The sequence below is a fragment of the Candoia aspera genome, chromosome 2, assembly GCF_035149785.1.
Source record: "Candoia aspera isolate rCanAsp1 chromosome 2, rCanAsp1.hap2, whole genome shotgun sequence".
NCBI lineage: Eukaryota > Metazoa > Chordata > Lepidosauria > Squamata > Boidae > Candoia > Candoia aspera.
In genome coordinates, this window is record NC_086154.1 from 19,010,285 (window position 1) to 19,037,531 (window position 27,247).

Below are 27,247 nucleotides of genomic sequence, written 5' to 3' on the forward strand. Positions count from 1 at the left end.
AATAACATTGGAGAACCTGAAATATCACAGAATTTGTTTGAATTACAGGATTAATATGTGACTTTTATTTTTCTTGGCACTTGCCCCTCTAATCAATTTTTTAGTTTAAAAAAGCACAATACAAAAATCAAATTGTATGCATTAATAATTGATTTAATTTGATTAAATAAAATATGCAAATTAAAAACCCAGTTACATAAATGACATAATTTCAAGTGTATCATTACAAAACCTGGATATTTCATTCCAAGCTCTTGTTCTTGCAGAATAATTGGAACTAAAATGGTGTCTGATCTACCTTTTTTGTCTATCAACTTTTAAGAGGCTTTCATAGGACTGCTACTCCACAAACAGCCATCCTTGAGAAGGTGCTGCTGCGTGAAGTGACAATAAACTAAAACTCATACTATTTGCAATACTTTGGAGGGGACTAAAGCCAGGGGGGAGGGGAGATTTAATCTTGGCAGTAAATGCAGGACAATCTTTAAAGCACGGGCAAGATATCTTTCCCTCCATGCTTTTCCACAATCTCTTGCAAGTCTACAAGATGTGGTCCCGATTTAGGTGTGGTTACTGTGCCTTGTAGACAACGGATCTATCACTTGTGGCCCTACATATAAAACTAGAAACCAACATGGAATACTGTCTGCTTCTCACTGTTACATCTTTTGATTTCTTGTGAAGTTCAAACAATATTTTATAGCCCACTGTTGACATGTATCATGTTCTTAACTCAGGGCTTAATTAAAATTTGACATGGTGGATAAAGGTCATCTAGGTTTTCTGTCAGGTGATACCAGTTCAGGTAGGAATGCCTCTGGAGAACAGCAATGCATGAAAGTCTAGTTTATTTAATATATCATACTGGCGAAAAATACTATCATACCTACATAGACTTATTTGACCCCTAGTTTTACTGCACTCAGTAAAACCAACCTGGGTAAACCCACAGAGGTCCGGGCAATTCTGTGAAGGGCCAAGCTCTGACCCAGAAAATCTCATGTTTCTCCGCATGAACAACCGGATAATAAATGATGGTCGGACCGAAAAGATTCCTGAAACTGCGGACGTGAAACGCTTTGAACACACTCAAGCAGGGTTTTTTTTTTCCTTCTTTCTCTGAGCGATTGGCCAAGACCCACTTTTATCACCGCGTTCAGAAATAAAGGGAAGTTTCCCCATTGCACATCGAGGTTTTCTACCCGGCTCGTTTTCTCTGCTGGAGCCGCGTGAAGCCTCGACTCGGAGCCGTTTCCCCCGCAGGACTGGCAGCTGGGCTCCCCCGCCCCGCCCCGGCTCCTCGAGGGAGCAGCTCCCCCGCCACGCTGGACCCCAATTACCACCACCCTCGGGGCTTCCCTCCAGCAACTTGGCTCCCGACTCAGGGCGGAGATCCAGCCCGCGAGGACACGGCCACCCGAGCGGGCGCCGCTTCCCGACTCTCGGGTCAGCGCGCAAAGCCTGCGATCCACGGCGGCAGATTCGCGGCTGGCCCCCGGCGCTCGGCTCTTGCGGGCGCTTCCTCGCGGAGGGGGCCCGGGCGGGGCGGCGGGGCTTTTGTCGAAGCGCCCCCGGAAGCGGGGCCGGGCTGCGGGGCGGGGAGCCGGGCGCCGGGCCCGGCCGTCCCCGTGGCGAAAGTGCGGTTGCCAGGACGCCGCTTTACCCAGCGGCCTCCCCGCGCAGGAGCTGCCGCTTCTCCTGCCGCCGCCGCCTGAGCTTTCACCTCCATTGTCCGGGCCGGGTTGGGCCCATGGGCCCCACCGCCGCAAGAGTCGCCCTGCAGCCGCCGCGCCTCAGCCGGGCCGGGGCTTGATCCGCGCTCGGTGAGAGAGCCACGCGGGGGGAGGCGGCGACGTGCGGTAGGAGCGCCACGGCCTGGGGCCGAAGGCAGGTTCCCTTCCCGGAAAGGACAGGGAGCCCCCGGAGGCTGCGTGTGCGGGGCGGGGCGGGGCGCGGGGAATAAATAAGCTGCGGCTGCCCGCTAGGGAGGTCGAGGCGGCGCGGCATCGGCAGGCGGTGGGGAGGCTGGCACGGCCCCCCGCCTTCCCCGGAGCCCCTCTCCGGCGCCGCACGTGCAGGGGGGCGCTGCGGGAGGCGGAAGGGCGGCGGGCCGGACGGGGGTAGCGTGACAGCACCCTCCCCGGACCTTCGTCGCTTCACAATATGGGGCCAACGAGGTTGGCAGGAGCCAGGGACGTAGCCCGCGGAGTGACACCCCTCTGCGCTCCCCTTGCCCATCCGCAGGGGGGTGGAAGGAAGCAGTGGGGGCTGAGCGAGGGGAGCTTGGCGGTCGGGGCCGCTGCCCCCTTGGGGGATCAGGAGCGCGCGGTGCGAGTCGCCTCTGCTCAGGCCAGCCTGCCTTGGAAGGATGCCTTCTAGATGGGTCGGACATCAACTTTCATCTTTCTTGCCCATTCTGGGGGAGACGCGGAAGCCGCGTGCCAGCACATCTGAAGGCAACCGGTTGGGAAAGGCTGCAATAGGCCACCAACCACTGCTGTTTTTAGCCACAGGCAAAACATGGGTAAAGCATACATGCTTGAATAACGGTTGGTCGGGTCCAAGTGGCATCTCTTGTTCCTCATCTGCTCTCTTGTACTTTCTTTTTCCTGCTTGAGTTCTCTTGGAAAGAATAAAGCAGTGGGTCCGAGTTTTGACAGCTAACTCTTCTGTTAGTTGTCATTCCCCTTAAAGCTGCAGGTACAGTATGGGATGGGGAAGGTTTTCTTCAACCTCAACTCAGTTGCCAAAGGAGAGGTGCCCCAGGCATTAGGAAGGCTGTGTGTGAACTGCCATAGGCAGTGGATGATTGTCATTCTTTTGCATTCTCTTTAATATTTTCTCCAATTAATCCCAGCTGCCTGGATAGCCTCCTGACATCTCTGTCGGTACCATGAGGGTTGCCTGACATCCTCTACTTTAACTGTCATTTTTCCTGCTGTTAGTGAGATTGCAAAAACAGAGTGTGAAGGTCAGAAATAGTAGCAACTATGGCATTCTTCCCCTTCCCCCTCCCCCCTTTTTTTTGCTTCCCCCTCTCTTTCTACCTTGGGCATAGCTATGGTTAACCATTTAATTGGTGAGTCATTTCCCCTATAGTGAGTACAACATGGTTGGAGGCAAGAGGGAAAGCATGGGATTAGCAGAAGCAAGAAGTGTCAGTAAAGGGGAATCTTCCTTAGCACACTGCCTGGTTGTCTTCAGTCAGTTCCCTTCCTTGCATGATCAGGGAAAATGACAGAAGCAAGGGAATCAGCATGATGTGGTTAGTGTGATTTCTCCTCTGACTAATGGGGTGGCATGGCCTGAAAGGCACGGTGCAAAGTTAGCATCAGAATAACACTAGAACTCCCTCCCTTTTAAATGCCCATTTTGTTTAGAAGTAAGAGGATGCTGCAGGCTGGAGTAGAGGTGTATGTAGGTGAATTATGATATGATTGATACATCCTCCTACCCTCCTTCAATTGATACCCCTTAATTCCTGTTCCCTGCATAGCCAGATGGTTCCCTGTGGGATGGAGAAAGCAGTATGAGAGAACAAGGTATGTTGTTGGTAGGCTGATAACCTCTTTCCTTCCTATTTACTTCTTGTGAACATGATAATGTGCTCTGCTGATCAGAGTCTCCCAGAGGCTTAAAATTAAAAAACAGAGAACATCGTTAATAATACAAAAGCATTAGCTTCAGCAGTCTCAATAAAGTCAATAAAGCTCCAGCACAAGAAACAAATAGAAGAATTTACTTTTGAAAAGAAAGCCAAATGAAAAGTTTCCACTAGTACTGAAAAGAGAACTGTGTCAGCACTGGGGAAACCTTTCTTGGAATAATTTTCCATGATATAGTTTAATGCAGTACAAATAGCTAGTTTCTTCCTTATATAACTGAAAATGGGAATATTTTCAAACTCGTATCCTTTCCACACCTTTTCTTGATGGCTAAAAATAAAATCTCCTTTGACTAGAGCTTAACTCCTGGTGACCTCATAGACATATCCATGGAGGGGAGGGGTGGCAACAAGACAGAACTGATTTGCCATTGCCTTCTTCTGAGGTGGTGTTAACTTCCCAACCTAGTTTACAGCTCTAGGATTTTCTGTGGTGTCCCATACAAATGCAAACCAGGTCCAAACCTGCTTACGTTTTTGAGATCAGCCAAGTTCAGCTAAGTGCTGCCACTGGTACTAAATGTTTAGTGCAGATTTCCACAAGCTGGTGTTTTCAAGATGTGCTGAATTCGACAGCTCCTAAGATTTACATACAGTATAAATAGTGATTTAGTGGCAGCAACATTCCAGGTTTAGAAATTAGCATTGCTTTCTGAAGCAGAAGGAGAATATAGGAATGAATCAGTGTTTAAAATAGTACCAAAAAATGTCGCAACTGCATTGATGAGTGTGATAGCCACTCAGAACAAGTATGATGGAAAGATACATAGACTCTCACCTTGGAAATGCGATGGGCTGTATCAGGATATTTCTGTTTGGATGTGGGTGATTGCTGCATTCTTTTGCATGTCTCAGTGTTTACAGTTGTGTGTTGACCACAATTATTAACATATCTTCTCTGTGCTGTGTAAGTTGACACTATGAGGCTGGTATACAGTAGAGCGGTGTTTCTCAACCTTGTCAACTTTAAGATGTGTGGACTTCAATTCCCAGAATCCCCCAGCCAGCATGGTTGGCTGGGGAATTCTGGGAGTTGTAGTCCACACATCTTAAAATTGCTGAGGTTGAGAAATACTGCAGTAGAGTCTGCAGGTATTCAGGTAAGGCAAGGAGATACAAGGAAAGCTTTGTTGAAAATATAGTTTTTAGAAAAGAAAAGAAAAGAAAAAGGGAGCAGCCTGGCAGGTAGAAACTCAAAGGCTGTTCTGGTCCCTGCATACCCAGGACACTGTTTTCTGTTGGAGAATATGCTGCAGGTGACAAGATTCATCGTAATTACATGTGTCTCTTACAATGCTTCTACCAACCCTGCATGATTTAGCAATAAATCCTAAGGGTAGGATGAAAAATAGTATCTGTTTTAAAAGATATGCAAAGTCACATAGGATGTAGTACAGCAGGTAATTTGGCTGTAACACTTTATTTATTTATTTATTTATTATTAATCAAATTTATCACTGCTCATCTCCCAAAAGGGACTCTTGCTCTGATCCTGTTGTTCTGCCCCTTGATCTCCTGAATCATCAGGATCTCCATTTGCCTTTCTGGTTTCAACTGTGCTTAATCAGTTAGGGTTGAATAGATCCTGCTGTAGGAAGCCTGGAGCGTTGCTAAACCCTGTGCACTTTGGACCTGGGTGTTGGTTGATGGCCGGCATGGTAAACCTACCATTCCTACTCCTCTTCATTCCCCTTTCCTACAGAGCCAAGAGACGCCATGGGGGTGGACTTTGACGTGAAGACTTTCTGCCACAATCTGCGGGCGACCAAGCCACCCTACGAATGCCCTGTGGACACCTGCCGCAAAATCTACAAGAGCTACAGTGGGATTGAGTACCACCTCTACCACTATGACCATGACAACCCCCCTCCGCCACAGAGTACCCCTTTGCGCAAGCACAAAAAGAAGGGCCGTCACGGCCGTGCAACCAACAAGCAGTCGCCCAGCCCCTCTGAGACTTCGCAGTCACCCGGGCGGGACGTTATGACTTATGCCCAAGCCCAGCGCATGGTGGAGGTGGATCTGCATGGCCGTGTGCACCGCATAAGCATCTTTGATAACCTGGACGTGGTGTCAGAGGACGACGAGGCTCCTGAAGAGGCCCCAGAGAATAACAGCAACAAGGAGAACACCGAAACTCCATCAGTGGCCCCCAAAGCGGGCAAGCACAAGAACAAGGAGAAGCGCAAGGAGTCCAACCACCATCACCACAGCACCTCTGCCGGCAATGCCCCGAAGCTGCCCGAGGCTGTGTACCGAGAGCTGGACCAGGACACCCCTGACGCCCCGCCTCGCCCCACCTCTTACTACAGGTACCGGCGGTGGGCCGCAGGCAGAGTTCCGGCGCTCAAAGAACCGAGGGGGGGAGGGTTGTTCAATCTGGAGCCTCAGATTGAGAGGAGGACGCCTTAAGAATGTGTTTCCCTCTCATAGGGTGGCTCCTGACTGCACCTTGTTCCAGTTTGGAGACCAAGGTAATCTGTTTTCAGGGGGCACAATGAAGACAGAGGGGGGAAGTCTTTCTGCTTGGGAAGTGGCTCCACTGGAATATTCCCATCTGATGGTCATTGGACTTCCCCAGCGTCAGGGTGCAAGCTGGGGATGGGGGAAGAACTGTTGCCCGCAAGGAAAGGCAAACTCTCTGGTTCCCTTCCCTGTCCTGTTTTGACTTAGAAAATTCTCTTGTATTGAAGCTTCTACATTGTCTTTTTTTCCTGATTGTAACAACATTGCCCAGCCTGCTTCACTCAGCTTCAATAGCAGGATGTCTTAGGTTTAAGGGTTTTGTAGAACGACACAACAGGGTTTTGCCTCCAAGCAAAAAATAAATGGACTTGAGTGGCACTAATCAGTCGGTAATCCTTAGCCTAAAGAGGGGGGGGATGGCATACGGCTCAAGCAGGTACACAACTCCCACTGACTGCAATTGGTGTGTGTGTGTGTGTGTGTGTAGGCATCTGGGAAGGGAAAGTGGCATCACGCACGTCATGACATCATTGCATAAATGAGGTAAATTGCATACTGTTCGGCATTTCCATCATGGCATAACTGACACAAATTGCATAATTTGTACTATTTGTGCTTTGTTACATCACTGTGACTTCTACTAGGTGGCTCTGTATAGATTGATTGATTGATTATGTGCCATCAAGTCGGTGTCGATCCTTAGTGGCCACGTAGATGGATTTTCTCCATGATGATCTGTCCCTAACGTGGTCCTTTCAGTGGTGCACCCATTGCCACTGAGTCCCTCTACCTTGTTGCTGGCTGTTTTCTTCCTCTTTTTCCTTCCACCTTTCCCAGCATTAGAGCATGTTCCAGAGATATGTATAAGGCAGAAATAAGCAAAGTATAAGTAGATGAGGAGTTAATTATTATGCTTCTGCAATCAGAGCAAGCAATAACTGATACTTGACCATTGGGTTAGAGACTTTCTTGACCTGGTACCATTATTGGACTTTAACTGTCAGGATTCTGGGAGATGAAGTCCAGAAACTCTGAAGGGAACCCGTCTGGGGAAGGCGGAGTTAGAACCTATTGTGGCAGAGCAGTAAAATGACGATGGCACTTTTAAACAGCCTAAAGTAAGGGTAAGGATGCTCAACAGTGGGCAGCAGCTCGGTAGGTGTTCTAACCTCCATCTTTCTCAGTCTTGTACCTTTCTCTCTCCCCTCTTAGATACATTGAGAAGTCAGCCGAAGAGCTCGATGAGGAGGTTGAGTACGACATGGATGAGGAAGATTACATATGGCTGGACATTATGAACGAACGCCGGAAGACAGAAGGTGTCAGCTCTATTCCCCAGGAGATCTTTGAATATCTAATGGACCGACTAGAGAAGGAGTCCTATTTCGAGAGTCACAACAAAGGTGACCCAAATGCCTTGGTTGATGAGGATGCTGTCTGCTGCATTTGCAACGATGGGGAATGTCAGAATAGTAACGTCATCCTTTTTTGCGACATGTGTAACTTGGCTGTGCACCAGGAATGCTATGGTGTCCCTTACATCCCGGAGGGCCAGTGGCTCTGCCGCCGCTGCTTGCAGTCACCTTCCAGGGCTGTGGACTGTGCCCTGTGTCCAAACAAAGGTGGTGCCTTCAAACAGACAGACGATGGTCGTTGGGCCCATGTGGTGTGTGCCCTCTGGATCCCAGAGGTCTGTTTTGCTAACACAGTGTTCCTGGAGCCCATAGATAGCATAGAACACATCCCACCAGCCCGCTGGAAGCTGACCTGCTACATCTGCAAGCAGCGAGGCTCTGGGGCCTGCATACAGTGCCACAAAGCCAACTGCTACACAGCCTTCCACGTCACCTGTGCTCAGCAGGCTGGGCTCTACATGAAAATGGAGCCCGTCCGAGAAACAGGGGCCAATGGCACTTCATTTAGTGTCCGCAAGACAGCTTACTGTGATATCCACACGCCACCTGGCTCAATGCGACGCTTGCCTGCACTCTCACATAGTGAAGGGGAGGAAGAGGAGGAGGAGGAGGAGGAGGATGGGAAAGGCTGGAGCTCAGAGAAGGTGAAAAAGGCCAAGGCGAAATCCCGGATTAAAATGAAGAAGGCAAGGAAGATTCTGGCTGAGAAGAGAGCAGCTGCTCCAGTGGTGTCGGTGCCATGCATTCCTCCCCACAGGTATGGCTCCCTTCTTTCTTTATCCGTGTGGCAGTGCAAATAGAGAAATTGGCAGTTCTGCTTTGCGTGGACAGGTAGCTTCGCTGTAACAATGAGATTACCATCAGGGACATCCTGAATGGTTAGCTTGAACTCAAAGGGCTAAACTCAGGTGGCCTAGCCCAGTGTTTCTCAACCTTGGCAACTTTAAGATGTGTGGACTTCAACTCCCAGAATTCCCCAGCCAGCAGTGGCCTAGACCAAAAATCTCACGTTCTGGTCAGATGATCAGAAATACGTATAGGAAATGTCTTTGGCTGTAGTTGCTTTAGACCAGCAGCATTCCTTGAAATTAAGTAAGATACACATTTTATAAACAGAAAAAAACAGCCTCTTCCGTGCATAGATACTCTTGGTAGCATTTTAAAGAGCAATTAACATTTGTACATATTTCGATCCATTGAGAGTGGGTTGTCCAATACCACTCAGAAAGTGTTGCAGTCAAGCATGAATTTGAACTGTTCTTTTCTCCTATTATAGCCTTGGCGTACATCCGTATGTTCATGTGAAGGGGCAGCATCTATGCTCTTTAGGGGCTGTGTTTGGTGAAATTCATTCAGTAGAATATTTCAGATTTTTTCTCTGCTCTGCTTTTGAAAGAGGTCACATGTTTTTGTTTTGTCAGTGCAGGATAGCATTTGGCAGGATTTGTTCATTCTTCCTCGGTTGTTGTCCTGAGTGATCATTTCAGATGCAAGGAATATGTTCTCCTTCCCCTTTAAAGCAGAACTGGAGCTTCTTTTAAATTTCTTGAGAAATACAGTATATTAATGGGCTGAGAAGCTGAAGCAACTACTGGCATCAACAGTTGGGCAGCAGTGCTAAACAAAGCTGCTTTCTGGAATCCCTTGACCCTATTATTTAATTTGGCTCATCCATACCTACGAAATTGTTGTAAGGGGCAGCTAGATATGTTTGGCTGAGTTTTGCTTCTCATCCTGCCCATGTGCTCTCCTACTACTGTTATGATCCTGACTGGTGTTGTGGGAGGAGGGCTGGAAATGAGGTCACTGGTGTTGCCTGTACGGTGGAACCTCCTTCTCCAGGAGACTTCCCCTTGTTGTCCTTGCAGGGCTGGTTGCATAGATAGAGAATGTTGTGAGCTGCACTCTTTGCCAGGTAAATTCCTGGCTGTTTCATAGATTTTCAGTGTCCATGGCTCTGCTCTAAAAGTGCTTTAAAATAGGGCTACTGTAGCTTGGTTGCAAAAATCCATATGGTATTTGGATGGTAGCACATAGTTACGATTTCTGCTCCTCTTTGTTCTGATCATTGATGGAATAAATTTGTGTGTGAATTCTTTTTTGTTGTATTATTCACAACTCATACAGTATATTCTGGCCCTGTTTAAAATCGATCCCTCCATGGTTAATAAAGCCAGCTTTTCTTCTCTATATCTTAAAGCAGCCGTTTGACCTTGGAGGAACCCTTCAAATATTTTTCAGGCCTTGGGGAACCCCTGCACATTCAGGCTCAAACAGAGGCCAGAAGTTACGAAATTATTATATTCGTTTCATGGGTAGGCCTGTCTATATGCATTAACAGTGTTCTTAAACTAAAAATAAAGAATGGCACTTACCTCTTTAATGTGAAGTTGCCTGAATTTGAAATAATTTTTTAAATAAATCGTGATCTCCCAGGGAACCCCTGGTGGCCTCTTGTGGAACCCTGGTTGAGAAACCCTGGCTTAAAGATTAGGAAAACAGCACGTGCAGCATCCGTACTGCTGTAATGCTTTTTCTTTGGCAAGTAGCTGTGTTGCTGTGACTAGCAGCTGTTGGCATTGTTAACTGGAAGGGATTTGTGGCTTGTTCCAGAAGAGGAAGTAAGCAGCAGCTGCAAGTAGGATTAATCTGAGAGACAGTAACTTGCTCAAATGAATTTGAGAAGATATTTGAAACCATGTCAGATCAAATATGTTAGTTGATTCTTTATAGCCGCCACCACCACCAGCACCCAGTTTTTTTATTTTCCTCTTACCCTTCTTCCTCTCTGGGACCAAATTTTAATGTTGGAATCTTGGATGGGGTAGTTATATCTTACTTAGAAAAATGATGTATGAGAGAAACTTGTTGGGCAGGTTTTGTCCTGTCTTCAAATTCCAGATGAACCCTTATTTAAGCAAAATAGATTTAGACCCTGCTTTCACTGAAATCATCAGTAGACTTTGACTCTGATAGTGCCTAAAGGGGTGGCTGTGAAGCAGGGCAAAGTGAAGTCTAGCAGAAATTGTGTTTGAAGCTCTCACTTAGATATATTATTGTGCAGTCTTTCCCAACCTGTTGCAGTCCAGGTATGATGTAGTGGACAAGAATTCCTTCCATCTTCACCCAACAGATTCTGGAACCACACATTAGTTTTTCTCTCACTCAGTCCATCAAGCTGAGTGCTGAAAGTTGCCTTTGTAGCCCTAAGATTATTCTGGTTGAATGCAGAATTTGAATCCTTCTATTTTATCTACTGCCCCTGACAAGTGACATTGCCACATCCTTTCTTGCAGCCTGGGGTTCTGACCTTCTGGCATTTATGATGCATCCTACATGACCCCACTCATCTTCCCCTGCAGGCTTAGTAAGATCACCAATCGGTTGACCATTCAGCGAAAAAGTCAGTTCATGCAGAGGTTGCATAGTTATTGGACTCTGAAGAGGCAATCCCGCAACGGAGTCCCCTTGTTGCGCCGGCTCCAAACTCACTTGCAGTCACATAGGAACTGCGAGCCAGGAAGGCCAGCTCCTCCTCCTCCTGTCTCCAAAACTGAGCAGGTATGGCTTCACTTGAGATTTTGGGCAAGGGTGGACGAGGCATGGAAGCAGCCTTGCCCAATGGCCCTGTTGGCCCATCTGTTTCTCAGTGCTGGATGGGCTGCAGCCACATGGAGTGGCTTGGGAACAGCCAGTCATGAGTCTCTCCTGTTGGACAAGGCTTGATAATGGGCTTCCTGGTTCATATGAAGGGAGGAATTTTCTTTGTTCATAGCGAGCTGGGCTGGGAGATTAGCTCCCAAGGACTTGTATTTGGCATGTAGAAAGCCCCATGTGCAGTCCTGGCATCTCCTCCTGTAGAATCATGGAATGGGAGGCCCTCCTCCTCTGAGATCCTGAATACTGTACAGTAGTTGCTGCCAAAGGGTAGATAGATAGCTTGATGTAAAGTCACGCCTTGCACCTTCCTTGCACCTTCCTTCCTTCTGCAAGGAGGGAGGGAGAAGGCCACAGTTCCCCAAAGTGATCCCTCTCATTCCGCCCTCTGGCTGTTGCCACGCTCCACCTCCTAGCAGCAATCCTGGCGGGAGCTCATTTACTGCTGTGCTGTAAGCAGTGGCAGCCTGGCAGGGGGCAGGGATGCCCCTTCCTCTCATAGACTCTGGTGTTCCTGCAGCGAGATAACACGGAGGATAAGAACTGGGCCCTGAAAGAGCAGCTGAAATCCTGGCAGCGCCTCCGCCACGACCTGGAACGAGCGCGCTTGCTGGTGGAGTTAATTCGCAAGCGAGAGAAGCTCAAGAGAGAGACGGTAACTGTGCCGGGGAAGGGAGTGGGGGGAGGCATGGGCTTCCTCCTCTGGATGATTTTGGGTGGGGGTGAGGGGAAAGGGGGAGGAGGTAAGATGCTCCCAGAGTACATGGGATTGTGGGCTCTTAGGGTTAGGGTAAGGTGGACTTTTGGGATCAATTGGCAGGGAAAAGCGCTAGGCCTTTGCATAGCAAAATGGCACCTGAAGAGGAAGGCATGACGTTTCCCTGGGAGAATAAAGGAGACAGTAGAAGCCAATGAATTGAACCACAGAAAAGGGTTTGCTGCAGTGACCTTTGATTTGCATTTAGAAGCTCTTTGTTTCTGTAGACTGCCCTCCACCTGCTCCCGGGCAGTTTTCCAGGATGTGAACAAAGCTGTGCACAATGCAACTTTGCCTTTCCCTATGGAGTGGCTTTCAGTCAGTGTCCCTGGGGCTCAGACCAGGTCCCTCAGGGGTTCCACACAAACAAGTTCAGTTGTGTCGGGCAAGCTGCCTAAAAGACAGCTTGTTTATTAGACTGATGATTTTCTTGCAGCGCATCGTTTAAGGGGCTTGTGAGCACTTGGGTCGTGAGGGGTAACAACAGGGCTCTGGGGCATACTAGCTCCCTACATAAGGAGAGATTAGCCAGTTGATCTAGAAAACAGTTAGAAAGTTTGGACCCTGGTTTTGTATTGGGTTAGGGCAGTGTTTCTCAACTGTGGTAACTTGAAGATGTGTGGACTTCAACTCCCAGAATTCCCCAGCCAGTTCTGCTGGCTGGGGAATTCTGGGAGTTGAAGTCCACACATCTTCAAGTTGCCAAGATTGAAAAACACTGGGTTAGAGAAAGGAAAGCTGCATTATTGTGTTTTATCAATTTTGTGGGCACCAATCTCAGGGATGGAAACTCTTCTCTCGGGGGGTGAGTTAATGAAACTGATGAGGATTTGCTAACAAAAACAAGCTGCTATTTGTCCCCCTTGAGCTCTGCCTCCATCTTGGGTCTTCGTGTTTTCTAACCCTATGTTGACTCAGAGGTCCTAACTCAGGACTGGCAGTGTTTGGCAGCCCAGTGCTCAGTGGCACCTTCCCCTCTGTTTCAGATCAAAATCCAGCAAGTGGCACTGGAGATGCAGCTGACCCCCTTCCTCATCCTTCTGCGCCGGACCCTCGAGCAGCTTCAGGAAAAGGACACGGGCAACATCTTCAGCCAGCCGGTCCCGCTGTCTGAGGTAACAGAACTCTACGAAGTAAGAACCCCTCCACCCCCAATTTATATTTTGCTCTGTTCCCATCCAGCTGAGGTGCTGGTCTTGCAGCTTCCTGGTCCTACCCTCCATCCAAGATACTGCGCACACACCCTCGTGGCTGGGCCCAAGCGGCTACGTGTGCCACCAGCTAGTAGTATCCTGGTCATAACCCTGAATGAGAGAAACCTAGAAAATCAGGCCAATTGCATAAAGATATGTTGTGATGGCTTGCTGCTACTTGTTTTGTGTGCAATAATATGTGGATTTTCTCAGGGTCTCGGAAGAGGATGCTTGGGCTCAGTGTTTTTAGTATGCACTAGGGTTGCATCTTTTTTTCAAGGCATAGAGTTAGCCCCAGAATCTGTAGAGCAGTGTTTCTCAACCTCAGCAACTTTAAGCTGTGTGGACTTCAACTCTCAGAATTCCCCAGCCAGCCATTGAGAGTTGAAGTCCGCACAGCTTAAAGTTGCTGAGGTTGAGAAACACTGCTGTAGAGGGGTGAAATGGCATGCGCATGAGCAATGGATCCCTGCAGGTGCCCTTCCTGGGACTGTTAGCTGCTGTTCTCAAGCCTGGCATCAGTGGACGGTATCTCTGGGCAGCTGCAAGAGTTTGCTATTGATTCCGCTCTGGGCCCTGTTTTGAAAACAAAAGCACAATTCAGAGGGTCACTGTCTTGGTTTCTTATTTATTTTCTAGCTTTTCTCCAGCAGCTCAAAGCGGCATAGATAACGTTCCTTCATCCATTTTTTGCCCTTCAGAAACATCCCCGCTAGGTAGACTGGGCCAGGAGACAGTGACTGGCCTGAAGTCTCTCAGAGAACTACCATGGCTGGCTTTAACCTGGATCTCTTTGGTCCTATTCCAGCACCTCAGTTACCATGCCACACAGACAATGGTTTGGATATTGCTTCAGTTCTGGTTGTGGCTAAAACTGATTTTTCAATTTGAGTTTAGGCAAAAGGTGATGTTTCTGGGGCCATCAGTAATCACAGTGGAATGATCGGAATGGAGATTTGAGGCTCTGTGAAGGCATATAAGTACTGAGGCTTCTCTTTGAGTATCCTGGTATTCCTGCCTCTTAGAGTGGGTGACTCTAGAAGATAGACTGACATTGGTTGTCCCAACTCTTGTTGACCTTCAAGGTGCTCTAGAAACCAGTTTTCTTTGTTAGCAGGATATACCTGCTAATCTGTATAATCCATCCAGAAAAGGCTGCTTTCTTCTATCTGTTTCCCGACTTGGCTCAGGTGGAGTTTATGTGTTACCCAGTAGGACCTTTCTTCTTTTCTGCTTTCTTTTCTTACCCTACATAAAAGTAAAAACTCCCTCAAGTTAACTTCAACTCCTGATGATCATATGGTCCCATCCAGGGTGGTTTCTTGACAATAGCATAAAAGTGGCTTATTTCTTTCAGGATGTGACTTCCCAGTCTAGCCTGTAGCCCTGGAATTTCCTGATAGTCTCCCATCCAAGTACTCACCAGGTCTGTCCCTGCTTAGGTTTTTGGGATCAGCCAAGGTTCTGCCACCTACTGTAGGCAGTAACCAATGAATGACTGCTGAATTCACTAATAAATGATTAACCTCCGCAGGAATTCCATCTGCTCTCAGAACTTTCCCAATTTCATTCCTGTCATCCTCAGGCCGTTCTCCAGATTTCCCTAGGTCAAGTGCCTTCAGCTGTGTTGGACTTCAGCCCCAGTCATTCCTAACCATTGTGACCATTGTCTAATGGGAGTTGGAGATTGCTGCTCTAGTTCAAGCAGCAGGCTTTCCACAGCTATTCCCCTGGCCCAGCTAAGCAAGCTCCTCCTGCATGGCTGGTGATACTCTATGCAGGCTAGGCTAATCATCCGATTACTTTAGATGGATCAATTATCTCTGAGTACAGGTAGTCCTCGACTTACGACCACAACTGGGATCAGAATTTCCATCATAAGTCATTGTGGTCGTAATTCGAGTCACCACATGACTGGATCCAATTTTATGACCATTTTTACAGCAGTCGCTAAGTGAATCACTGTGATCATTAAGGGAATCCAGCTTCCCCAATGGGCATTTTTTGCCAGAAAGTGGCAAAAAAGTTGCAAACCGTGATCACGTGACTGGGACGCTGCCACCGGTCGTAAATGTGAGCTGGTTGCCAAGAACCCAAAATGCGATCATGTGACTGCGGGATGGTAGTGGGATGTTTTGTGACACTTGGAAGTGCTTTACAGGCCATAAAGCACCCATTTCGAGGCTGTCATAACTTCAGACCAACGTTAAATGATCGTAAGTTGAGGACTACCTGTACGTTTTTAATTGCCTGGTCATATTTGTAGGTGATGCAATGCTTTTCCCATGGCTGGGAATCTCTGAGTATCTTGATGAAATAAACCTGTACTAACTTTCAGCTAATACCAGTGTTTTCCCGGTAATATCTGAGAGTCTAGTTACAGTCCACAGACCTGGTAATAGCCTCCCTCACCTGCTTTATTTAGGAGAACTCTTACCTAAGGACCATTTTGCTATTTACAGTAAAGAACCAAGAAGTCTCCCTTTTTTGTTTGTTTGCTTAAAAAAATAATAGAGAATAAAGCAATCCCCCGTACCAATATATATTTTTTTTAAAAAACACCCACAAATCAAAATACAAATAAAACTTTGAAGGACACCATCTCTTTTCAGAATCAATCAAAATGAACCATTAGTTCGGAGTTAGGGCGTTCTTTCTGTTGGTTAGAGTGAGGAAACCTACAGGGTAACTACATTCTTCAAAGAGGATGGTCCCTGTGCTGCAGCCGACATTGGTTTGAAAAAGTCCAGTTTTCCTCTCTTTCCTTTTGTTGGGAAAAAAGTCACTATTGGGCTTAAGATTTGGAGAGCGCCCTGTACTTGAATGAGCTGTGTGCCGAGGCTGGGAAATCAGAGCTAGGAGAATAGGTGTCTTTCTAGACAGCTTGAAGAATGGGAAGAATGGAGAACTTCTGCTTGTAGGTGGATTAAGGATGGGGAGCCCTAATGAGCTAGTTTTTAGATGACATCCATAAGGAGCCTGCTTATTTCTCTCTATTCCCTGAAAAGCAAGCAGCCCTTTTATTTTTTAAAAAAATGATTTTTGCAGGTGCTTCTTTAGATGACTTTAGTGGCGCCTTGAAGTGTGTGTTCCTGACTGCCTGTTGCATAGTGTCTTGTGTGCCCACAGGGAATGGCAGTACCCCTCCTAAGTGGGGACATTGCTCCAGATTGGGCAAGAGATTTGGGGCCAGTTTCAAGGCTGCTCTAACCTCTTCTTTTCTCGGAGCAGGGATGCCCCAGAAGGTGGGACCCCGGTCTCTTAGCCTCCCTGCTCTCTGTCCACTGCAGGTCCCTGACTACCTGGACCACATCAAGAAGCCGATGGATTTCTACACAATGAAGCAGAAGCTGGAGGCCTATCGCTACCTGAACCTGGATGAGTTTGAGGAGGACTTCAACCTGATAGTCAGCAACTGCTTGAAGTACAATGCCAAAGACACCATCTTCTACCGGGCGGCTGTTCGGTTGCGGGAGCAGGGGGGTGCAGTGCTGCGCCAGGCGCGCCGGCAAGCTGAGAAGATGGGCATTGACTTTGAGACAGGCATGCACTTCCCCGTGGATGGGGAGGAGGCTCCTCTGCGAAGCACCGAGAATGGTTAGTGTTAATTCTCAGAGATGGGCAGGGCTATCCTGGAGCCATAGTAGTGCCAGAACCTGAATGTTGCTCCAGCATGTTGGAGCAGAAGAGAGTGTAGATCTAACACTCCCACGCATTGGGTGTCCTGGGAAAACAGGATGCATGAAAAGGGAGCTTACAACGCTTCTGCCTGAAATTCAGCTCTGGTAAAATGGCAGGGAAAAGCATTTTGGATGAAAGAGCGGAGAAAATTGGGAGAGAGAATTAGCCAAGGAAAGAGATTAATGTTGGCAGTTCATCCTTCTGTGGGTACATATACTCTAAGCAGGCTTAAACCAATGCTTCATTACCTGTCTTGGCCAATCGGTGCAAAAGAGCTCATGTGTTGTAGGCTGGAGAACTTACAAAGTTCTTTCTACTGATGTCTTCTGGGTTGCTTGTTCATTTGCTGGCTTGCTACGTTGATGATCCAGATCCAGACTCGGTAGAGTAAATCCAGGCTGATTTTGAATTCTGAATCCAGACGTGGGCAAACTACGTCCTTATTCTGACCCAGTTTCATACACTCCTTAGCCTTATTTCAGGCAATCAGACGGGTGTATATCGGGGTGAGGGAAATGAGAGAAGGAAGGGGAAGCTGCTCACTGCCAGCATCAGCCCCATCCATCGTCGGCATGCAGCTCCCGACAGATAGCGAACTCCTGAAGGAATGCCACCCTCAGCAGGCAAAGAAGTGGCAACTCTGAGGTCAGTGTCAAGGCGGCCATGACCTTTCCGCTTTGGGGTTAGGAAAGAAGGATCTGTTTTTTCATGTTTGGATATTGCCTTCCCTTGGTACTGTGTATGCCTCAGACTGCTGATGCTCTTATCTGAAATGTTTCTTCAGGCTACTGGTATTACTACTAGGTAAATGCACGTAATTTTCCAAAAAAATTTTATTACTTTTTTTCCCTAAATACCCCATTCAATACATTATGTTTTTTGCCGGGATTGGAATAAAGGCCGTAAAGAATTGTGTTTTAAGGGAAGATACTGAGAAAGAGAGATGGCAAGGGAAGTGGGGTGAGATCTCCAGCCAGGCAGGCAGCTCTTTAGACGTCGTGCATTTAGACCGGGGCTGGTCCACTCTTCTCTCTACTTGTTTGCTGATTTATTTTCTTATTCCCCTCCCCCCACTCACGAGAGTTCAGTTTTTAAAAGGATGACGGTTTTAGGTTTGCTGCCACTCTAATTGCTCCCTTTTGCACTGCAGAGGTCAGTGACAAGTCCCTGGAACGGGGCGTCCTGTTTTCAGTACAGGCAGTCCTCACTTAACTACCACAATTAGGACCGGAATTTAGGTTGCTAAGCGATGCGGTGGTTAAGCAAATCTGGACCCGATTTTATGACAATTCTTGTGGTGGCAGTTAAGCAAATCTCACAGCCGGTAAATGAACCACATGGTCATTAAGCAAATCACGTGGTTCCCTATTGATTTTGCTTATCCGAAGCCAGCTGGGAAGGTTGAAAATGGCGATCACGTGACCATGGGACGTAAAAGCGCAATGGTTGCGAAGTGCCTGACCTGTGATCATGTGACTGCAGGGACACTGCAACTGTTGTGTGAGGGATGGTCGTAAGTCGTTTTTTTCAGCACTGTCCTAACTCTGGATGGTCGCTAAAAGAATGGTCATTAAGTGAGGACTACCTGTAATGGCAACCTGGATGGATTATCATGGATCTCCTCCTCCCTTGTGCATATTTATACAGAATCTAAGAAATATCGAGAAAGAGGAACATTAACAAAACAAGTGGGCTGAATCTGTTCTTTGCAATGGGAAAGGAAAGCTACAGTCCTTTTATGCTCAAATCTTTAGGTCAGGATGGGGGATGCTATCCTCTTACATGTTGCTGAATCCAGGATTCCTCACCACTAGACATGCTGGCCGAGGCCGCTGGTAATTGTGATTCAGCAACCTCCGGAAAGCCACAATCGCTCTTGGTCTTAGTTGTGCCTCCAGAATGGAGGTTCCGAGAAGCTACTTCATCATAAGCAGGGCCAGGAGAAGGAATAGATTTGTCCTTTACCTGAGCTTAGGATGTTTTAAGTGTATTGCAAATCTGAAAGCTAAATAACATTTCATAAAAGCAGATGTTTTCATTTACCCAGATGAGGACCGGCTGCTGCTGTCAGAAAACCAAAAGCATCTGCCTCTGGAAGATCAGTTGAATCTCCTGCTTGAGCGTCTGGCCGAGGTGAGCACCGGGAAGCAAAGCGTGAGCCGCTGCCGGCAAACCAAGATGATCAAGAAGGAGATCACCGCCTTGCGGCGCAAGTTGGCACACCAGCGGGAGACAGGGAGGGATGGGCATGGCGCCTTGGCCCGCATCATTCTGCCGACCCATAACCCCTGCGAGAAGGACACTCAAACCGACAGCGCCGCTGAGGAGAGCAGCAGCCAAGAAACCAGCAAAGGTTGGTGATGAGGCTAGACGCCCGGAGCTGCTTGTTCCTATGTGGAATTGGGGCATTCCTTCTCTCTGAAACGCTTGCAGGGGCACCTCTTGGGAATGCTTGTAATAGCATGTGGGAAAGACCTTGGGAGACTGGGCCCAGAGATGCTGCCAAGGGAACGGTCAGATAAGAGATGGCATAGCCCGCAGCTGGATAGCGGGCGGGGCAAGAGGCTCAGAAGGGACCCTCCCTTGTTTCTCGGGCGGTAAAGGAGACAGCAGGAGAATTGTACTTTCAGACTCACAAGATTGATGTCAGCCTCGCCAGGTAAACCAGATAGGAATCACGACCAGATGAGTTAATTCCACTGTATTGTGCGGTTACGTTGACAGAATCTTGCAAGTCTGAAAGTACAGATCCCCAACCCACAGTGTTTTGCTTAATGATGGCAATTCTGGTCCCAATTGCTGTCGTTAACCAAGGACTGCCTGTCCTTGTCTCTGGGAGACAGGATCCTGACCCCAAGTGCTGAAGTTGTCCCCCTAAACAAAAGCCTCCGCCTCATTCCAGGCCTTGGCCCCAATTCCTCCTCCACCCCAGCACATGAAGTTGGCAGGAGAACATCGGTGCTTTTCTCCAAGAAGAACCCCAAAACCGCTGTGCCCCCAAAGCGTCCTGGGCGCCCCCCCAAGAATCGAGACAGCCAGCTGGCTCCAGGTCATGGGAACAGCCCAGTGGGGCCTCCTCAGCTCCCAATCATGGGGTCCCAGCGGCAGCGCAAGAGGGTGAGGAGCCCGCGCCCCAGTTCCAGCTCCGACAGCGACAGCGACAAATCCGCTGAGGATGCTCCTATTGGTAAGTGAAGCTGCAGAGAACTCTTGCACGTCGGACCTTGGCTCTGCGATGTGGACATCATGAAGGAAGTGAGGCTTAGTTTCCTGCAAAGCCTTCCCTAAGGCTTCCCCAAGAATATAGTGGCCCTTAATGTGAGTAAATCTGCAGAGCATCTGACTTGAAAGGTGCAGTACTGATAAAGGCCCTTGGACAATTATTTATTTTTTAAATTCAAAATGTCATTGTGCTGGAAAAGGGCCATCGTATAAATGAGCCCAGTACGCAGCCGTTAGATAGATGCTTGCTTTGTATAACACAACAAGCCATGGTTTATTGAATCATGGTTTATTGAATAACCCCCAATGGCTGTGTCTGTACAACTTGCTAAGCCCAAATCAAACGAATCACCTCATGGCTTGGCATGATTTGCCTCAGTTCATCCATTTCAGCTGTTCCCTTCTTTCTTTGAAGAAGCCACGAGAAGCACCTTCCGTGCATGCATTCTATATTCTTAGGAAGTTCAGGCTGAGCTTAGCCTCCCCCCAGCCTGACACCCCTCCAGACACCTTGGACTGCAACTCTCTTGGTCCCTGCCAGCGCTCCCCATAGGGGGTGAGGGAAGGGAACACCGATGTTAACTAAATGCTGCATTTTTATTGCCTCTCATTCTAAAATGGACCAGAAAATTCAAGCAGCAGATTAGAGATGGACTTAACCAACTATTGAATAACGTCCTTAGCTGTACGGTGATACTGACCAAAAAAAAAGTTAGGATTTATAGCTGTAGCCAAACATATTATTCAGAGATAAGACTGCAGTCTTGATTGCACACATGCTTTTAAAAAACAAAACAAAACTTGTACATGCAGTGCTGAAACACACCTAAAAATGCTAAGGCTTCCCTCCCTGAGTTGTGGACAGTCCGAGGGAATTCCACGTTGAGCCTACCGTGGAAGTCCAGTGCTTGGCAGCACCAGGAGACCAACATCTGGATGCAGCTTGCACATATTATTGGAAGTGATGATGGCTTGGGGGAAAAATATTTTATTTCCTTATTAAATCTATACCTTGCCTTCCTGCATCAGAGTTGAGAGGGTGTGCATATATAAGCAGGTATATATTTAACAAGGAAATAAAGAAAATAAAATATTTCAAAAATAGAATATTAAATATAAATATTTAATTAAATATTAAAAACAGAATATAAAAATGTATTTGGGGGTTATGACAGGCAAGAGCTTTGGCCCCTCAAAACAGCTTTCTCCAGAAGTGCTTTCCCTTTTAGAGTAGAAGCCAGGCTCAGGTGCCCTTTACTGTCTTTGCCTCTTGAATTGTGACCCAACTTTCATCAATTATAGTGTGAAAGTAGACCTGGCAGGGAGTTTCGGTGAAGAAATTAGACCGTAGAAATTAGATCCGGCTTTTCTCTGACGCCTCCGTCCCCCTCTCCCTGCAGACCTGCCAGCCAATGGCTTCAGCAGCGGCAGCCAGCCGGTCAAGAAGAGTTTCCTCGTCTACCGCAGTGGCTACAACCTCCCGCGCAGCAGCTCTGATTCGGAGTCGAGCAGCACCAGCAGCAGCAGCGCTGCCTCAGATCGCACCAGGTACCGGAAGACCCGGCCGGCTGTAAAAACCCTGCTTTGCATCAGGCAGCAGCCACGTAACCTTGAGGACGTGGTTCTTCAAGCCCACAATGGTTTCTTTCAGTAGCCCGTTAAAGGCCCACTTCCAGAAGCGCATTTAAGGTACCCTGTCTACTCTGATAGGGAGTACGCTTTGAATTTCACAGGTATGATGGCCTTGAGCTGAACGGGCCAACTGGTACTCACTAGCAAGGAAAGATGCAGCAAAAGAAATGGCATGGGCCGGATTCCAGGGACTGTGTCACGGTTCTATCTTTCCAATGAGATGTGCCTTGCAAGGAGGATTAGGCAAGTCTCAGCGGCTTTGAGTCTTGGCAGCTATGTATGATTTCCAGTATCTGCAGGCAACACATCTCAAAATATAAATTGTTGAGCAAAAACATGCAGCAGGCTGTGGCCCTTAGCTTCTGCTGTTAGCATACAGGTAGTCCTCGCTTAACAACCATTTGTTTAGTGATGGTTCGGATTTATGACGGTGCTGAAAAACCCAACTTATAACTGGTCCTCACACTTACAACCATCACAGCATCCCCCTGGTCATGTGATCATGATTTGAGCACTTGGCAACCGGTTCGCAAGTATGACTGTTGCAGTGTCCTGTGGTCATGTGATCACCATTTTTTACCTTCCCAGCCGGCTTCTGGCAAGCAAAATCAATGGGGAACCATGTGATTTGTTTAACAACTCTGTTGTTCACTTAACGACTGCAGTGATTCGCTTAACTGCCACAAAAAAATCGTAAAATTGGGTTGGATTTGCTTAATGACTGCTTCACTTAGCAACTGAAATTCTGGTCCCAGTTGTGGTTGTTAAGTGAGGACTACCTGTATAAACTTCCTAGATGCCTCTGGATGACCAACATGGGAGACAGGATACTGGACTAAAGAGCCTTTGGACTCACCCTGCTCATTCTGCTTCCTTGGGTTCTGCTAGTTGCTTGGGAGGCCTTGTTCCTGTGCAAAGTTCATGGAGGGCTTTCTGGGGTCCGTTATTCTCCACATTCACTCCTCCTAGTGCCATTCTTCCCTTTAGCCCCTTAGTTGTTATTAATGCTTCTCAGGGAGTGTTTCTGGGCCACACTTCTGAGAAAGTTACTGAACATTTCTTCTGATTCCTCCCTTGTAGCACTACTCCTTCCAAACAAGGAAGAGGGAAGCCCTCTTTCTCCCGGGTAAATTTCCCAGAGGACAGCAGCGAGGACACGTCAGGGACGGAAAATGAGTCCTATTCAGTGGGAACCGGCCGAGGTGTGGGCCATGGCAGTGAGTATCCGATTGCCATTTCTTCTGGTTTCCCATCAGGGTTGGGTTGGCCAAAGGATGGCAAAGATCCCCTTCCTTTCTCCTTTTTCCTTTCTCTTTGTGCAGTGGTGCGGAAGAGTATCAGCCGATCAGCTGGCTGGCTCTCCGAGGATGAGGATTCCCCTTTGGATGCCTTGGACCTGGTGTGGGCCAAATGCCGGGGTTACCCATCTTATCCAGCTCTGGTAGGTTTTCATATATACACGGTGTATATATGTGTGTGTATCTCTGTGTACATATGTGTGTGAGAGATGATTGGGATGATCGGAGTATTCATTTGAATAGAAAGTAGAAGGAAATACATTACAGCTCAATGTATAGATCCAAAGAGCGATCTATTCCTATTCTGAATAGCCAGCTACTGTCCACAATACTGCAGCCTTCCTGACATCCTAAGTGCCAGAGAGCATCTGGGTTTGAATATACACCTTCTCCTAGGCACGGGCATACACAAGGGATTCCCTCAACCCCACTCTTCTAGATAGGGAAGAAGGGTTGTTCTTTCGAAAGTCAGAGACAGAACACTGAGGAAATGGAGACTTGAGTTGCTGCACCTGAACTGAGGTGTACCATCTCCCATACAGCTCTGATAAATGGTTGGAACTGTTTCTAGAGACAATCCAGGAAAAAGAAGCATTTTTGCCTTGGGATTCAAGTTATCTTTAAGAACTAGAAAAATATTTTAGGCAGAATCTGCATTAAAGTTTATTTTGACTGTGTGTGTTTAAATCCAGTATTATTTTTATTTCTGTACACACTTGGTGACTGTGTATCTTTCAGATGTCTTGAGACCATAGTTTTTCTGAGCTCAGTAAAACTCAGGGCCTGGTGGAATTACAAATTGTCAATTTACAATTTACAAATTGTCAGCCTCTGTATGCTAGATCCCACAGCGCTACATTTTTATGATTTTAAAAGTCAAAAAGTGATTTTCATATTTTTCTTTTTTTAAAATAAAAACTTGATTTTTCTTTATTTCTTGTGAAATTGGTCTTTCTCCTAAGAGGGTGGTGGAGCAATGCTGATACTTCTAATTATATGGCTCCTTATGGCCAGGAGAAAATCTCTCTATGTGGTTGCTAGGAGTTGAAAATTACTTGATGGCAAATAATAATAATAATAATAATAATAATAATAATAATAATTATTATTATTATTATTATTATTATTATTTAAATTAAATAGAAGCAGAAGAAACAGTAGATCATATACCCAGCTCCTGCAAGAAGATCACACAAACTGACTATAAACCACATAACACAATCACCGAAATGATTCACTGGAACAATCTGTAAAAATTATCATCTGCCAGTAATGAAAAATTGGGAACATATAATTGAAAAAGTAGTAGAAAATGAGCAGGTTAAAATACTGTGGGATTTCCAAATACAAACTGATAAAGTTTTGGCGCATAACACACCAGATTTAACTGGTTGAAGAGAAAAAAATGTGGATAATTGATGTGGCAATACCGGGGGATAGTAGAATAGAGGAGAAAGAATTGGAGAAGATCATAAAGTATCAAGATCTGAAAACCAAAGTTGAAAGATTATGGCATAAACTAGCCGTGGTAGTCCCAGTGGTTATCGGCACACTGGGTGCCATACCAAAAAACCTTGGGCAGCACTTAGAAAATCTGTGCATCGACAACATTTCCATCTCTCAATTACGAAAGGCCACACTGCTTGGATCCACACATATACTAGGCTGACACATCACGACAGCCTAGGTTCTTGGGAAGGACTCAATGCGAAAGAAGGCCAACAACCGCTGAAGAACTGGCAGCTGTGATTACACATTGTTGTGCATAGAATAATGATGATGATGATGATATGGCCAGGAGGTGGCATTACAAGAATTGTTTCATTCTTACCTTTCACCAGAAAATGAGCAGGCTATGAGAGCTCATGTCCCAAATGTTAGCGAGAAAGACAACAGGTGAGATGCTTCCTTGGAAGATGGGCAGCAGCAGTGAGATCTACCAAGCCACTACCTCAAGGGAGCAGTTAGGGCTGGGTTGGGAAGACCCAGAAAGTTGGAGGTTTGAGACCTCAAGCCTACCATCTATGGCAGATTTTCTCAACCTTGGCAACTTTAAGCTGTATGGACTTCAGCTCCCAGAATTCCCCAGCCAGCTTTGCTGGCTAGGGAATTCTGGGAGTTAAAGTCCATACAGCTTAAAGTTGCCAAGGTTGAGAAACAGTGACCTATGGTTTTAGCCCTGCTGATACCATTCAGTACCATAGTTATTGAACAGTGTATTTGCAATATTATAAATGATATAACCTGCATAATCAGAACCTCCTAGCCCAAGGATGATCCTAAGAGAAATAGCAGGGTGGCAACCATTTTTTCCACACACAAGGTCTGGGCTTTGTCATTGCAGTATTGCAGAATTCTTGTCATGTTTCTACACCCAGCACGAGAGTCTGAAGGTTTGCCAAAATGTATCTTCTGCAGCCGCCTCCCCAATCTACTGTCCCCATCTGTGTAGGATTATAATTCCCATCATCGCTGACTTGACCATCGGATATGCCAGCTGGAGATGATGAGAACTATAGTTTAGTGCATCTGAAGAGATAAGGTTGGGGAAAGTTGATGAGAAATGAGAAACCTGTTTGCAGGGAAGAAGAAATCTCTGAAAGTTAAGGTATTAGGAGACCCTTTTCTGAAACTAACAGTGAATTATCATGGCAGTTGTCAGCAACAGCTCAGGTTTTCATGTATAAATCCTGTGGCTACCAAAAACCTCATTCCTGTCAATCTGAGCTGCTCACTAAAATCTGTGTTTGTCTGCACCCTATGACCTGTTTCTCTAAGGAGTTCAGGGCTGTAGAAATTTCAGGGCAGTAACATGAAATTTAACAGAGATAGTGACTGGCACAAGACTACTTGGTGAACTCGGTGGTCAAATTGGGGTTTATAGCTAAGTGTTTCCACCATGACACTGTATCTACAGGGCCACATTTCATTCATTCTCAGTCCTTTGCTGCAGGGATGCCATTAATCTGGATCTCCTGTCTCCTTTTTTGTGTGCTTTTCTGCAAACCTCTTTTTATCCCACACCATATGGATGGTTGCCCCCGATGTCTGACCTTTTCTCTCCTGCTCTTGGCAGATCATCGATCCGAAGATGCCCCGGGAAGGGATGTTCCACCACGGTGTCCCCATTCCTGTGCCCCCCTTGGAGGTATTGAAGTTGGGAGAGCAAATGACTCAGGAAGCCCGGGAGCATCTCTACCTGGTCCTCTTCTTCGACAATAAGCGCACTTGGTAAGGGCCGGAGCACGCACTCTTCTGGGTTCCGAAAACTTCAAGGAAGGGACAGAGCTAGATCAAGGCTGGGTGGACAGTTAGAGGAAGAGCAGGAACAGGGCTTGGAATAATCCTCTTGCTTCAGGAATGAATGGAACCCTAGTGACTTTTGTGTGCTCCCTTTCTGCAGGCAGTGGCTGCCCCGCACCAAACTCGTGCCTCTGGGCGTAAACCAGGACCTGGACAAGGAGAAGATGCTGGAAGGGCGCAAGTCCAACATCCGCAAGTCTGTCCAGATCGCCTACCACCGTGCCATGCAGCACCGGAACAAGGTGCAAGGGGAGCAGAGCAGCGACTCCAGCGAGAGCGACTGACCCTCCGAGGGGCTCCCGCCCTGGGTGCTCACTCAGTGCAGCTGGACTGTACGGGGGAGGGAAGCAGGGAGCTCCAGCCTTGAGAAGCCGGGCTGCAGGAACACGCACGGAGCACCCCGCAGCCCCTCCAGTGTGCAGGGCACACCTCCAGAGCACTGTGCCCTCCACATGGGCAAGCCTACCTCTTGTGCCAGCCTGCCCTTCCTTGTTCCGTGCCTGGAATTGCCCTGACCAGCTGCACGAGCAATGCCCAGCTGCCTGTATAGCTCCTAGGGGCAGTATCCTACTGCCGGGGTCCTAAGGCTCTAGACTTTTGTAAGATACTGTATAATAGTGGGAGAATGTAAATTATTTGGACTGCTCCATACACATACACCCCCCCCGACATACAGAGCCCGGCCCCATGTCCCTGCGCCAGAGCCCCTGCCCAGATACATCAGCCTTTCCTCGGCCCAGCCCCACCGACACTCTGCAGAGCAGGGCCGCCCTCTTCTCACTTGCACATTTTGATACTATAGCTTTTTGGAATCTGACTCTGCCTGACTCCCCGCCCCCCCCGTAGAAACCCGGCTCTTCTTTCTGCTGCAGCCGGGTGGGCATTTGTACTTGTATTTATTTTGGAGAAAGAAGATCTCTATTGATTCTTAGAAAATAAAATGGCTCTTTTGGAACCAA

General features: G+C 47.3%; 1 protein-coding gene across 9 annotated transcripts; it reads left to right on the forward strand.

Annotated features, from left to right (window-relative positions):
- Window positions 1-1,679: 1,679 nt before the first annotated feature.
- On the forward strand, window positions 1,680-27,247 carry BRPF1 (bromodomain and PHD finger containing 1). 9 transcript variants are annotated; one of them, XM_063291415.1, is made up of 14 exons: window positions 3,454-3,542; window positions 5,367-5,976; window positions 7,343-8,302; window positions 10,908-11,106; window positions 11,705-11,857; window positions 12,946-13,092; window positions 16,443-16,749; window positions 18,881-19,186; window positions 19,736-20,020; window positions 21,456-21,603; window positions 22,768-22,904; window positions 23,010-23,128; window positions 26,062-26,216; window positions 26,389-27,247. In XM_063291415.1, exons 1-14 carry the CDS (start codon window positions 3,530-3,532, stop codon window positions 26,570-26,572), a joined length of 3,723 nt encoding a protein of 1,240 aa, XP_063147485.1. In that variant the 5' UTR covers window positions 3,454-3,529; the 3' UTR covers window positions 26,573-27,247. The 9 variants fall into 9 exon arrangements, with proteins under 9 accessions (XP_063147483.1, XP_063147485.1, XP_063147488.1 ...); XM_063291418.1 differs by having other exon boundaries at window positions 19,766-20,020; XM_063291417.1 differs by having other exon boundaries at window positions 12,946-13,074.